General features: G+C 42.6%; 1 protein-coding gene across 1 annotated transcript; it reads left to right on the top strand.

The window, feature by feature from the left end:
- Window positions 1–419: 419 nt before the first annotated feature.
- Window positions 420–4,431, top strand: TLR8 (toll like receptor 8). Its single transcript, XM_044980570.1, has one exon. The coding sequence runs from the start codon at window positions 420–422 to the stop codon at window positions 3,567–3,569; it is 3,150 nt and encodes a 1,049-aa protein (XP_044836505.1). The 3' UTR covers window positions 3,570–4,431.
- Window positions 4,432–12,594: the final 8,163 nt, after the last annotated feature.

Genomic DNA, 12,594 nt, shown 5'->3' with positions numbered 1-12,594 from the left:
TGGATGATGCTAAAATGCCATTATAATTAATTTCTATACTATATATAATTTCCTATCAACCTTGTAACTAAAAACTTTTTGGTTGCACTTGTAATGGGAGGGATAAAGAAGAACTAAAATGTCTTAAAAAACATAGCTACAATGTACAAAAAGAGACTAGTGATTTTGGGTGCCTGTGTTTTTGGGTATTCAAGCTGAGATAACCTTGACAAGATCTGCTTTTCAGAAACTGCTCAGCACCATCCCTTAAAAATCAGGCCCTTTAAATTTGTTTTACATTAAGCACCAGAAATTCAGGCATACAGTTTTGCAAATCTTGGTCCATGAATTGATGAACAGATGATGCTATTTTCAAAACTGCTATACCAATGCCACCTATTTATTATTATTAAAAGCACACTCTCTTTTTTAAGGGAAACATGAATCCCACAATCTCAAATCTGATATGGCTACTTCTTCTGGCTTATGGTACTTCAGAAATTCTTGCTGAGACCAAGTATCCTAGAACCCTGCCATGTGATGTCAGCGTGAATAACTCCTCCGTCATATTTGACTGCAGTGCCCGCCAACTGAGAAGTGTACCTGCTGAAATGCATGGTAATGTAACAGAATTAAAGCTCTCAGACAACCTTATAAAGAAGGTGTTGAAAGAAGCTTTTCAGGGCCTGAATAATCTTATGAAAATAGATCTAAACAGGAATCAGTACTCTAAGGCAGAGGAAGAGGCTCATGATTTGTGTAAAAAAGGAATGGTAATTGAAAACGGAGCTTTTGCTAACTTAACAAAGCTAAGGGAACTACTAGCTGATGAAAACCACCTATGTAAAATACCAGTTGGGATGCCATTGTCCTTAACCTCACTGAGTTTGAGATATAACAACATGCTTTCTGTCCGTCGGCAACATTTTTCAGAACTCACACAACTGAAAGAACTCTATATGGATGGAAATTGTTATTATGGCAATCCTTGTGAAAAAGCTTTCCTCGCAGACAATGGGGCTTTCTCAGACCTCACTATTTTGACAATCCTGTCACTCGCCTTCAACAACCTGACCCGAGTTCCAAGCAAACTGCCTTCGTCTCTAAGGAAACTTTACCTCAACAGCAACAAGATCAAAACCATCAACCAAGATGATTTTAATGAACTGCCTAATGTAGAAGTCCTTGACTTAAGTGGAAACTGTCCAAGGTGCTACAATGCCCCCTACCCATGTGAACCTTGCAGTGGGGACTCCGCCATCCAAATACATCCTCTTGCTTTCCAGCATCTGAAAAATTTGCAGAATTTAAACCTCTCCAGCACCTCTCTCATTAGCTTACCTGCCAGCTGGTTTTATAACACAACTCAGTTAAAGGTGCTGCATCTTGAATTTAACTACTTAATAAAGGAAATAGCCTCTGGAGAGTTCTTACTCCAGCTGCCTTATTTGGAGGTGCTTGATTTATCTTTTAACTATGCAAGAAAATCATACCCAAGGTATATAAATATTTCAGATAAATTCTCCAACCTGGTCTCTCTCCAGCAACTGCACTTAAGAGGTTACGTGTTCAAGGAACTTAAGAGCAAACACCTTCGGCCTCTCATGAATCTTACTAAACTATACACCCTCAATTTAGGAGTCAACTTTATCAAGCAAATTGATCTCAGTGTGTTTCAGCTCTTTGCTAATCTGACTACAATTTCTTTGTCTGACAACAGGATATCACCCATATTAGAGGGCAGCAATAACAGTGTTATTAGAGGAGAATCGGTCCAAAATCATGTAATTCGAAGTCGTTCAACAGATACTGATCTTGAGCCATCAGTAAATAGTATGCTACCGGCAGAAGGCCAATCCAGTAGCAGTGTGTATAATCCCACTTTTCCTTTAATCAAACCTCAATGCAGCATGTATGGTAAATCCTTAGATCTAAGCTTAAACAGTATTTTCTTCATTGACCAACAGCAATTTAAAGGTTTCCATGCTATAGCCTGTTTGAATTTGTCTTCAAATGGCATTGGACAAGCTTTGAATGGCACTGAATTTATCTTTCTACCTAATCTCAAATATTTAGATCTGTCTTTTAATAAACTTGATTTGGCTTATCACTATGCATTTTATGAACTGCCTAAGCTAGAGGTATTGGACCTCAGCTACAACATACACTATTTTATTGTGTCAGGGATAACACACAGATTGGGATTTACTGAAAATCTTCCATATCTAAAAGTTTTAAACTTAAGTTACAATGCAATTTTTACACTCACAGAGCCTAATCTAACTAGCAGCTCCCTGAAAGAATTAGTGTTCAGAGGAAACCGCCTTGATATTTTATGGAAAAATGGAGATAATAGATACATAAATATTTTTAAAAACCTCTTCAATCTGACTCATCTTGACATATCCCACAACAGACTTAATAAAATTCCTACCAAGGCATTTCGTGGCCTGCCACAAAGTCTAATTGAGCTACACATAACCAACAATGAATTAAAGGACTTTGATTGGCCGGCCCTGCAACAATTTCAGAACCTTACATTATTGGATCTGAGCTCAAACGAACTGTCTTTTGTAACTGATAACCTTGCCAACTGCACAGCTTCCCTTCAGAGACTAGTGCTTCGACAAAACAAGATTTCTCAGCTTGCTGATGGATTTTTTAACAAAGCCCGCAGCCTCCTACATCTTGATTTAAGTTACAATGAGCTGCGTTCCATAAACCAGTCAATTCGTCAGTATGATAACTTAATTTATTTAGAGCTTTTGGACTTAAAAGGAAACCCTTTCGAATGCACCTGTGCAACTGTTGATTTCAAAAACTGGATAAACCATTACGTTAATGTTAGTATCCCACGACTGGCAACAGATGTCATTTGTGCAACACCCGGAGATCAAAGAGGGAAGAGCATCATAAGTTTAGACATATATGCCTGTACTTTGGATAACGTTGCAGCAATATGCTTTTCTGTATCATTCTTCATTATTTTGACCATTATGACGACAGCTATCACAAAACACTTATTTTATTGGGATGCCTGGTATATTTACTATTTTTGTACAGCAAAACTAAAAGGATATAAATCTCTTGGCATCACCAAAGCTCTCTATGATGCTTACATAGCCTATGATACTAAGGATATGACAGTAACCGACTGGGTAATAAATGAGCTACGATTTCGTCTAGAGGAAAATGGAGACAAACACATTCTGCTTTGTTTGGAGGAAAGGGACTGGGAGCCGGGAAAGGCTGTCATTGACAACCTTGCACAGAGCATCCATCACAGCAGAAAGACGGTATTTGTTCTAACCGAAAGATATGTGAAAAACGGGAACTTTAAAACCGCTTTTTATATCGCTCTGCAGAGGCTAATGGATGAGAATGCAGATGTGATTGTGTTTATTCTACTGGAGCCGGTGCTACAGCATTCCCAGTACCTGAGGCTGAGAAGGAGGATCTGCAAGAGCTCAGTTCTTGACTGGCCTAAGAATCCGCACGCTGAAGGCCTTTTCTGGCAAAGACTAAAAAGTGTAGTGCTAACAGAAAATTATAAAAGATATAATGCATTGTACACAGATTCCATTAAATGACAGTAAAGAGAGAAGAATGTCTTCCTTGTAGCAGATATCTTTGTATTGAGACATTATCAGTTTTGAGTACATAATTAGAATCTAGTTAAAACAGCATCATTGGATGTGTTGATTCTCTACTAATGTGTTTGAGGACGTTTGAAGGAAACAAACATTACTGTACTTTGGCCTGAATTCATGTCAGTTATTATACTACAGGCAAGTGGAAGATCATAATCACACATACTATACTGTACTGATGATTTGTGTAAATTGTTTCTCAATATTTGTCAGTTATCACCACTAATTACACACATAATTAGCCATTATTAATTGTATTTTTAACATCATGGAGCTTCCAAAACTATCTAACTTGCTAGTGAGAATTAAGAACAGTCTCACCTTTGGCTACCTTTTAATGAAACAGTTTTTATCCTTCAGTCCAATGATACTTACTAACAATAGCTGCAGCTTAACAGGGACACTTTCAAGTGGTCTAGTGGTGCTTCTTTGTGTGTTTTAGTCTTGTGTTGATTTAGAATGTTTGCTTCTTTAAAATCAGGTTTTGCTTTCTGGTATACCTGTTATACACATGGAAAGTGTACACACTGTGACCTCACTGCCTGACTCTGTTCGTTAGCCATCAATTACCCATGCTTGGATCCAGTGTCAGATGTCTTGTAACTGCACTTGCTACTGGCATGGGGCATTATATTACACTGGTCTGTCTAATAATTGAAGTCTGTAACTTCATGGACTGCATTATTACTCTTAGAATTGTGTCTTCTCTTACATCAGCATCCTCTTAATGGGTGCAAATGGCTATCTACCATAGGGAATAAAAGAATTCTACTCTATTAGTGGAAATCATCCTAATAAACTGATTCACTGATAAACCTATTAATAAAGGCTGATATTTTCAAGTATACCGAAAGGAGTTTGGTGCCCAAATCCTATTGGAACACGGGTTCTCAAACTGGGGGTCGGGACCCCTCAGCGGGTCGTGAGGTTATTACACGCTGTCAACCTTCACCCCAAACTCCGCTTTCGCTCCAGCATTCATAATTGTGTTAAATATATTAAAAAGTGTTTTTAATTTATAAGGGGGGGTCGTCACACTCAGAGGCTTGATATGTGAAAGAGGTCACCAGTAAAAAAGTTTGAGAGCTATTGCATTAGAAGTCAATAAGACTGGGGTGCCTAACTCCCATAGGCCCCACTGAAGAGCTAAACCAAACTGTCTTATCAGGAGAAATGGCATGAAGGTTAGATGACAACAAAATCAACAACGTTTGTACAAGTCATCAGCTAGTAATACTTAAATGGGAGAATCCAACTTACTAATGTAAAACAGAACACAATGGAACAATACTTTTCTCAGTTATACCTGAGCAGCTCCACTCAAGTCAATGATTTTGGATGTGGTACTTTGACCCTTTAACAGAAATGAATACATTGACCAATAAAGCTTATAGGAGCTTTTCAATTATCTTCTTCCTTATAACTAGAGCTGGGCAGGAAATGAGTTTTCCATCCTGCAAAAATTACAGCTAGCAATACATTTTCCCATCCTGAGTTGGAATAAGACAAAATCTCAAATATTTTCACAAACTGAAAATCTGAAAAAAATTTGGTTCAGTTCAATCATGTTCAATTTCAATTCTGACCTTTTCAAAATTCTTTTTTTTTTTGGTCTAAATTTACTAACATTTTGAAATAGTTTTTGAGACTTAAACCTCCCAAAACTTTTCATTTGGTAAATGTCAAAATGGGACACTATTGAAACATTTGTCCCCAGTCATTTTCCGAATCAGGAGATTAGTCAAAATTGGCCCTGTTTTGCAAGCAGTTTTTATTGTGACAAACCCATTTTGGGGGGAAAAGATGGTTCATTGAAAAATTCCTGACCAGCTCTACTTTTAATTTTCACTCTCTCTTGACATTTACAGAGTGACGTTGTCACTGCCCGGTTCATACTGTGCTGATGCAACCTGGGAGCACACATGTCTGTGGTCACATCAGGTGATGCCAGGTCACGGGAAGTCTAGTTTTCACTATCCTTCTAAGTTTAACTAAAAGCAACTTTGAAACAACACATGAACTGACAGTTATGAGCTCGGAATATTTCCATAGATAGTTTCACATTTTCACTTTCATTTCTTTGCTATTGCAAAGCTGGAAAAAATACGCAAAGTCTCGTTTCCTAGTCATGCCCCTGGTCTTTTATCTCAATTAAATCTCATGACAGTCTGAGAAATCAGAGGCCTAGTCTGCTAATAATTGCTGCTAGCAATAACTAGAGAGCTAGAGCTCTTTGTGAAGTCTCTCTCTGTGGGCCCCCACTCCCCTGAGCTCTGCAGCTGGGCCGGGGATGCACTCACCAGCGGTGGGAGTGCAGCGATCCAGACCCAGCCACGCCACTGGTGAGTGCTGGGGGTGGTTCACTCCTGCCCCCCAAGCCAGCCCAGCCCTCCCCCCCAGCGGAGGCCTGGGGCCAGCCCCCTTGCTCCCCTCTGCAGAGGCCTGCCCCTTTACCCCCACCCCGCGTAGGGTCCCAGAATGGCTAGGGATGGCCCTGCTTGTATTAAACTCCCAAGGTTACAGCTTTTTTTCTGACCTTGGATTGGTAAATGCTGCCATGACCCAAGTGTAAAACCTCTTTGACAACCCAGGAAGGCACACTTGGGAATTCCTCCTGTGGGGTATCCTCAAGCCCTTTCACTCTCCTTCCCCTCTGGGGAAGAGCTGAGAAAGAAAAACAAAGAAAATCAGCTGTTGCCACCAGCTTATTAAACAACATGTGCACAAACCTCTTAGGGACACAAAAATTTAATTCTGTTCTTAAAAAAGGTAAATTTTATTAAAAAACAAAAAGAAGAAAATATATCTGGGAACTTAGGCTATTGAGAACAACTACAAAATTAAGCATCAAGGATAGTTTCTTGAGGTCCAGCTTAAAGGTTACAAGCATAGTTTTTCCTGTCCCCTCACTCCAGGAAAACAACCACAGACAGACAAAAGGGGAACCTTGTTTCAATTTTTAAAAAGTTCTAGCCTTCCTATTGGCTCTCCTGGCCAGGTGCCCACTCACTTCTTTTAATCCTTTACAGATAAAGCAAGTAGAGAACAGCTACTAAGAGGTATTTTATAGCTAACTGGCTGGCTGGCTCCATAAAAGGGAGCTACCCTCCACCCCTTTCATTTATCACATATGTGATTAGCAGGAAGTTCTTCCTGACATTCAGACTATATTTGCTTTTCTCAGTTTCATCTCAGTATTCCTAGTTCTACCCGTTGCCGCCACAACCCAGTAAAGCATGCCACTTTAAGCACAGGAGCAGTCCCTGTTCTTTGCTGTACGGTGACCTTAAAAAGTCGATGCCTATCTTTAAAAGCCCTGCATAGTTGTTAAGTGCTGATGTAAAGAGTTGCACAGAGGAAGCTAGTTACAGTGCACAACGACACGTTTCTATTAGTCCTAATAATTCCTAAAGAACTATGCTACATATTTTTCAGCACAATCTACTGTCACCTAAACTACTACTTACATACACACAGATGAGCCAATAGCTCATAACTTTTATATGGAGATTTCAGCAGCAGCAGCAGCAGCAAAAACCAGCCCTACTTAAAATAATATCCTGGGTCAATTCCAGATTTTTAGCATGTGACAAGTGGTTTCATGTATAAAGAACAACAGTGTGCACTCAAACAAATATTTATGCTACCATGTGTAGAATCCAACACTTCATCATGCATTTAAAAACGTGAAATGTCCAAGGAAATGATTCTGAGAACAGATTTTTTTTTAAAACTAGTTTCTAGCTCACAGAAAAAAACAAACAAAAGGAATTAAAAGGGAAGTATTGCCCCATCTGATCCTCCTTCCTTTTATTTTATTTGCTGCATAACCACAACTTCTCTGTTTGAAAATGAAGATTAATAATTAGCTTTGGTAATTTCATGTTAGTTCCTCGGCAGCTCAAGGGAAAAATAGAAATGATATTAAAATCTACCAAAAGACAGAAGTATACTATAATAAATCCTTCAGAATTAGCTGATGTTTCCTGTGTTGCTTTGGTTACATAAAGACTTTCTCATCAGTACTTTAAAGGTACATCCACACTGCACGCTCCTTACGGTGCTGGGTACATACACAGCTCTCCCCGCATTTCCCAGCATGGGTATATGAATAGTAGTGTCGATGGTGAGGCACTGCTTAGGTGAGGAAACCCTTCTGAAACCTGTGGGTACGTACGCTTCATGGCTCTCTACTTGTCCAAGCAGTGCCTCCTATGCATAGGTGCTGACTTCCTCTCTATCCAAGGGGTGCTCGACCCCATCCCGCCCTTGGCCCACTCCCAGTCCACCCCTTCCTCCAAGTCTCCACCCCTGCTCTGCCCACAGCCCCACTCCATCCCTTTCCCCAAGCCCCCACCCCTGCCTCTTCCTGCCCCCACTATGCCCTCGCTCTGCCCCTGCCTTGCCTCTTTCTGCCCCCTCCCCTCCCCACAGCAGGGCCGGGGCTGGAGCCAGAGCTGTGCGATCCCCATGGCTGCGGCTGGAGCAGGGTCTGCGCACTCCCCCACACCTGCAGTCAGAGCTGGGATTGTGCCCTCCCCAAGGCTGCAGCCAGAGGGCTGTGCCCCTTCCTCCCATGGTGGGGCTCAGGCTGTCAGTCCCCCCACCTCTCATGGCATGGCATGGCATTTCCAGCTGTCATTCCTCCTCCCCATCCCTCAGCCCTCCTCCCTGGTTGTTTTTAGTAAAAGTCACTGACAGGTCATGGGCAAGAAACAAAACATCAAGGGAGCCTGTGACCTGTTTGTGACTTTTACTAAAAATAACTGTGACAAAATCTTAACCTTAGGGATGATGCGTGTACAGTCTGGTCAGAGGAGTGGTGAGGGAATGGACAATGCCCAGCGCAGGTGAAATCTTTGGAGAATGTAGCTGCCCCTCAACAAGTCTCTTCTGAGCATGTGCACATGGGGATTTTTCAAAGGTAACTTGGCCAGATTTTCAGAGGGGTAGTAATGGACACCAGGGTGACCCCTTCCTCCTGCCCCCTTGCAAATTTCAAGTCCCTGCTACAAAGCATGGAAGCACAGATCTTCTCAGCAAAACTGCTGGGGAAAAATTTTCACATGGGCAAAACAGTGTCTTTTCCCTTAGACTCATTCTTGTGTGATCCGTCTGCCAGGTGGTATCAGCAGCCACAAGAGCCAGGTAACCAGGTTCAATATCATAGAGATCTTCCTAACCTTGGAAAACAGAACCAGCTCGAGTGCCCACCCAAAAATCTTGGAACACTAAACACCACCACTGGGTGCCTCTAAGAAGCAATACTTCCGCACTTATAAATGATTTTTAACCCAAAACAACCAAAATTGATCACTCAGGCAAAGCAGATCTGTCTGCTGATCACCTAGACAAAGTAGGTATGTATGCAAATACAGCCTGCTCTTAATATCTTTTCCCCCAGTTCATCCAGGACCATTTCAGATTTGGGGAGGGGGATAACTTTAACCATGAGGGACTACTTTATACTGCATCAATAGTCCGAAGTCACTTAAAAACTAGTCCAAAAGTAGCCCAATCTATTTATTTAAACAATTTTTTTATTAACACATTGGTCTATACCTTTAAAAAGAATCACTATCTACAGTATAATCAAATGATAGATGTTAGCAGCATCGACCTATAACAAATGTTGGCAGCCAAATTTTACAAATTGTTCAGATTGGCTTGGGTTTATGTTCACTGAAGGGTTTATACAAATAGTTATGATAAACACAAAGGATTAGGTTGGAAGGAGGTTTCTAGTGTGTTGCTATAAGGATTGGTGAGAGTAAACATCACTTCAATGAAATTCACATATGCTACTCAAGCTGGTGAGATTCTGCCACCCTCAGAAATGTTAAACAGTAAGTACGACAGGAGATAAGAATATTTACCAGCTAGAAGAGAAGGAGATACAGCAGAAACAAAACAAAACAAAAAAAACCAAAGTGCTGCCCCACCACCCCAAGATTGGCGGCCCCTTAGAAGGCCCCAAGCACGTGCTTGGTCGGCTGGTGCCTGGAGCCGGCCCACATCACTGCCCGCCCGTGCCCTGCTGGCCTGGAGCCGCCTTCTCCCCAAGCTCCTGGGCTGCCGCATCACTCCCTACTCCACTCCCTACGGCTTTAGCAATCCCGGACTCCCTGCAGCAGCAGCGGCTGCTGCCCAAGGGCTGCTGGCTGCAGATCGGAGAGGGTGACATCAGCCCGCCTGCAGCTGGCCCTATTGACAGCAATGCAGCAGCGGGAGGGGGCGCAGGGATGGAGGAAAAGAAAAGGAGACCGTGGCCACCGGTCCACCTGCGGGGGTGGATCATGGCCCTGCCAGAGGATACAGGATTAAAGAGCTGCAAAAGTGTAACCGTCCTCAGCATGTGCCACCTTCCAAGGCTTAATCCCCATCCATCCCTGCAGCCCTGTGGAGCAGGTAAATAGAGCCCCATTTTGGGGGAAACTGAGGCAGAGAACAGGGACGTGACTTGCCCAAGGTCACCCGGGGAGTCGTTGTCTGCCCACACTAGGTATTAATCTGGGATTCAGGGGCAGCACACTGAAAGTTTTCAGTGAAGAAACACGGTTGTCTCGAGCCCTTATGGCTACAAGGAAAATCTTCCAAAGGTGATGGGCATCTAGCCAACACAGTTCTGCCTGAGTCTGCAGCCAGCCTGAGACAACAGCTCCAGGAAATGCGGCAGTAACTGTTAAGTCTAATTACGACACCATCAGAGCCAGATTTTCATGTAACATGGGTGACCAGTTGCATGGTGCACAACCACTGCAAGTGTGCGAGCAACTCAGGTTAAGTGCACCTGAACCCTGGGCAGGCTTCAGCACCCAAGAGATTTTTGTTCTCCCACTGAATGACAGCAGATGCACTAGTAACCTTACTAGGTAGAAGTTTAGTGACCACATTAGGGCCATATCCTCCCCACTCCCAGCATTGGGCCAACTGCCCCTCATCATTCTCCTGATTGCCTGTACTGTTATTGATGGGAGATCTGCTGTGGATTGAGGGGTGTATATGAACCTGCCTTTGCAGGCTCAGTACTGACCCAGCATTCAAAATAAATTGCCCTGAGTTTCAGAAGTACTGAGAACCCTGGAGTTCCCACAGACATCGGGGGAACCGCAGGTGCTCAGCATCTCAGAAAATCAGGCCCAGAATGACACTGATGCCTCTGCCCTGGGCCAGAGCTCTCTGAGTAAGGGGCTTCAGCAGCGATTGGCGTGGGGCAGAGTAAAGCAACCAGGACGGTCATGACAGAGGCTGGAACTCTGTCCTTACCTCACACCTGTGGGGAAGACAGGCCTTCAGACACCCCCTCCTGCCTGCATTGCACTTTCCAGCCGAGGAGCACGGAAACATTTCACACCTTAGCGCTGGGGGGAGCTGAAGCCCAGAATGGGGAAGTAACTTGCCTGAAGTCATCCAGTGAGTTGGTGCCAGGGTGGAGAATAGAAGCCAGATCCTGACTCCCAACTCTGTGCTCTGATCCCCAAAACAGTCCTTTCCAGATCCGGGCAGGAGGGACTCTAGCCACATGCAGGAGACCCAAGGCCATTTATTTTCATTAAATATGTAGACTAAATCATGACATTAATAAATGTTCAAGCCGAACGTGTATTAATTCTAATGAACAATGCCACATTATGCAGTATTCATTTTTGAAAGTTTATAATAAGCAATGCTTCGGGGGGGAGGGGAGGAGAAGAGGGGGCGCAAGGTGGAAGTTTCGCCTAGGGCGCAAAATATCCTTGCACCGGCCCTGGCTGGAAGGCAGAAGTTGAGGAGTAACAGCTCCTCAAAAGATATCTGGGGAAAAGGTCCTAGAAAAGTGCAACCCCAGTGTGGGGAGATTTGGTAAAACCCAGGCATTCCCAGGGGAATTAGTGTTTCTGTGTCACAGCTTATGGACCTGACCCAAAGCCCATTGCTGGCAAAGGAAAGACTCCCACAGACAAGTGGGACTAAATGGCAGAATGAATGGCCACACTGGGGTACTGCCATTCACTTCAAAATTAGAGATTGGGAAGTTTTAAGTGTAATTTAAACACTATTTGTGGTGGTGGCAGCTCATGCTTGTTTCTTCACAGCAGGGAAAGATTCTAGGTTGTCTAGGTTTCTACTGCATTGATAGCTTAAAGTCACTTAAAAAGTAGCCCCAAACTGGCCCAATCTATTTCTTTATTTCCGTACTTCACCCACTTTGCCACAATGCACAACTGGCTAAGCAGATAATAATGACAACACTGAGTTAGGCCACTACAAATGAAAGAATTTAAAAAATGTAATGTAGTTGGTAGCTACTTGTATGCTTTACTTTCTGCATTTATCTAAGTGTAGACAATGAAAAAAATCAGTTCTATTACTTTTAATTCATTTAACTTTCAGTGTCCTCATGCTCCTTGTTTGGGTTTCAAACACTGCACAGAAATCTTGGTCTATGAACTATTTTCAGTCAGATAAGTAGCCTTTTAAAAACGATTTTAGAACCACTGGTATGATAACTTAGTTGGTTTTTTTTAAAGATATAGGTGTTGGAACTAGAGTTGCTGGGGGTGCAGCACCCCTTGGCTTGAAGTGGTTTCCATCATATATGTTAGAGGGCTTATTCCTTCACCCTCCCACTTCCCTGGTCCTTCTCACGTGAACAGAGAGCAACGATACCCGAAGTCTGAAACAATTCAATGTTTATTGGAGTGAACTTCCAGCAAGCTTAAATCAAGTTCTTTTTTCCTTATTTTCGAATCCCAACTTACTTCCTGTTTGCCCCTAATTTATATAGTAATATTCTCAGCTATACCTTAACCAATCATTTTACTGAAATTTACCTAACCAATCCTAACATATTGTAACATCATTAGCTAACTGGGGGATGGATAGCTCAGTGGTTTGAGCCTTAGCCTGCTAAACCCAAGGTTGTAAGCTCAATCTTTGAGGGGGCCATTTGGGGCAAAATCAGTATTTGGTCCTGTTAGTGAAG

The sequence above is a fragment of the Mauremys mutica genome, chromosome 1, assembly GCF_020497125.1.
Source record: "Mauremys mutica isolate MM-2020 ecotype Southern chromosome 1, ASM2049712v1, whole genome shotgun sequence".
NCBI lineage: Eukaryota > Metazoa > Chordata > Testudines > Geoemydidae > Mauremys > Mauremys mutica.
This window is presented reverse-complemented; position numbering and strand designations above follow the sequence as displayed.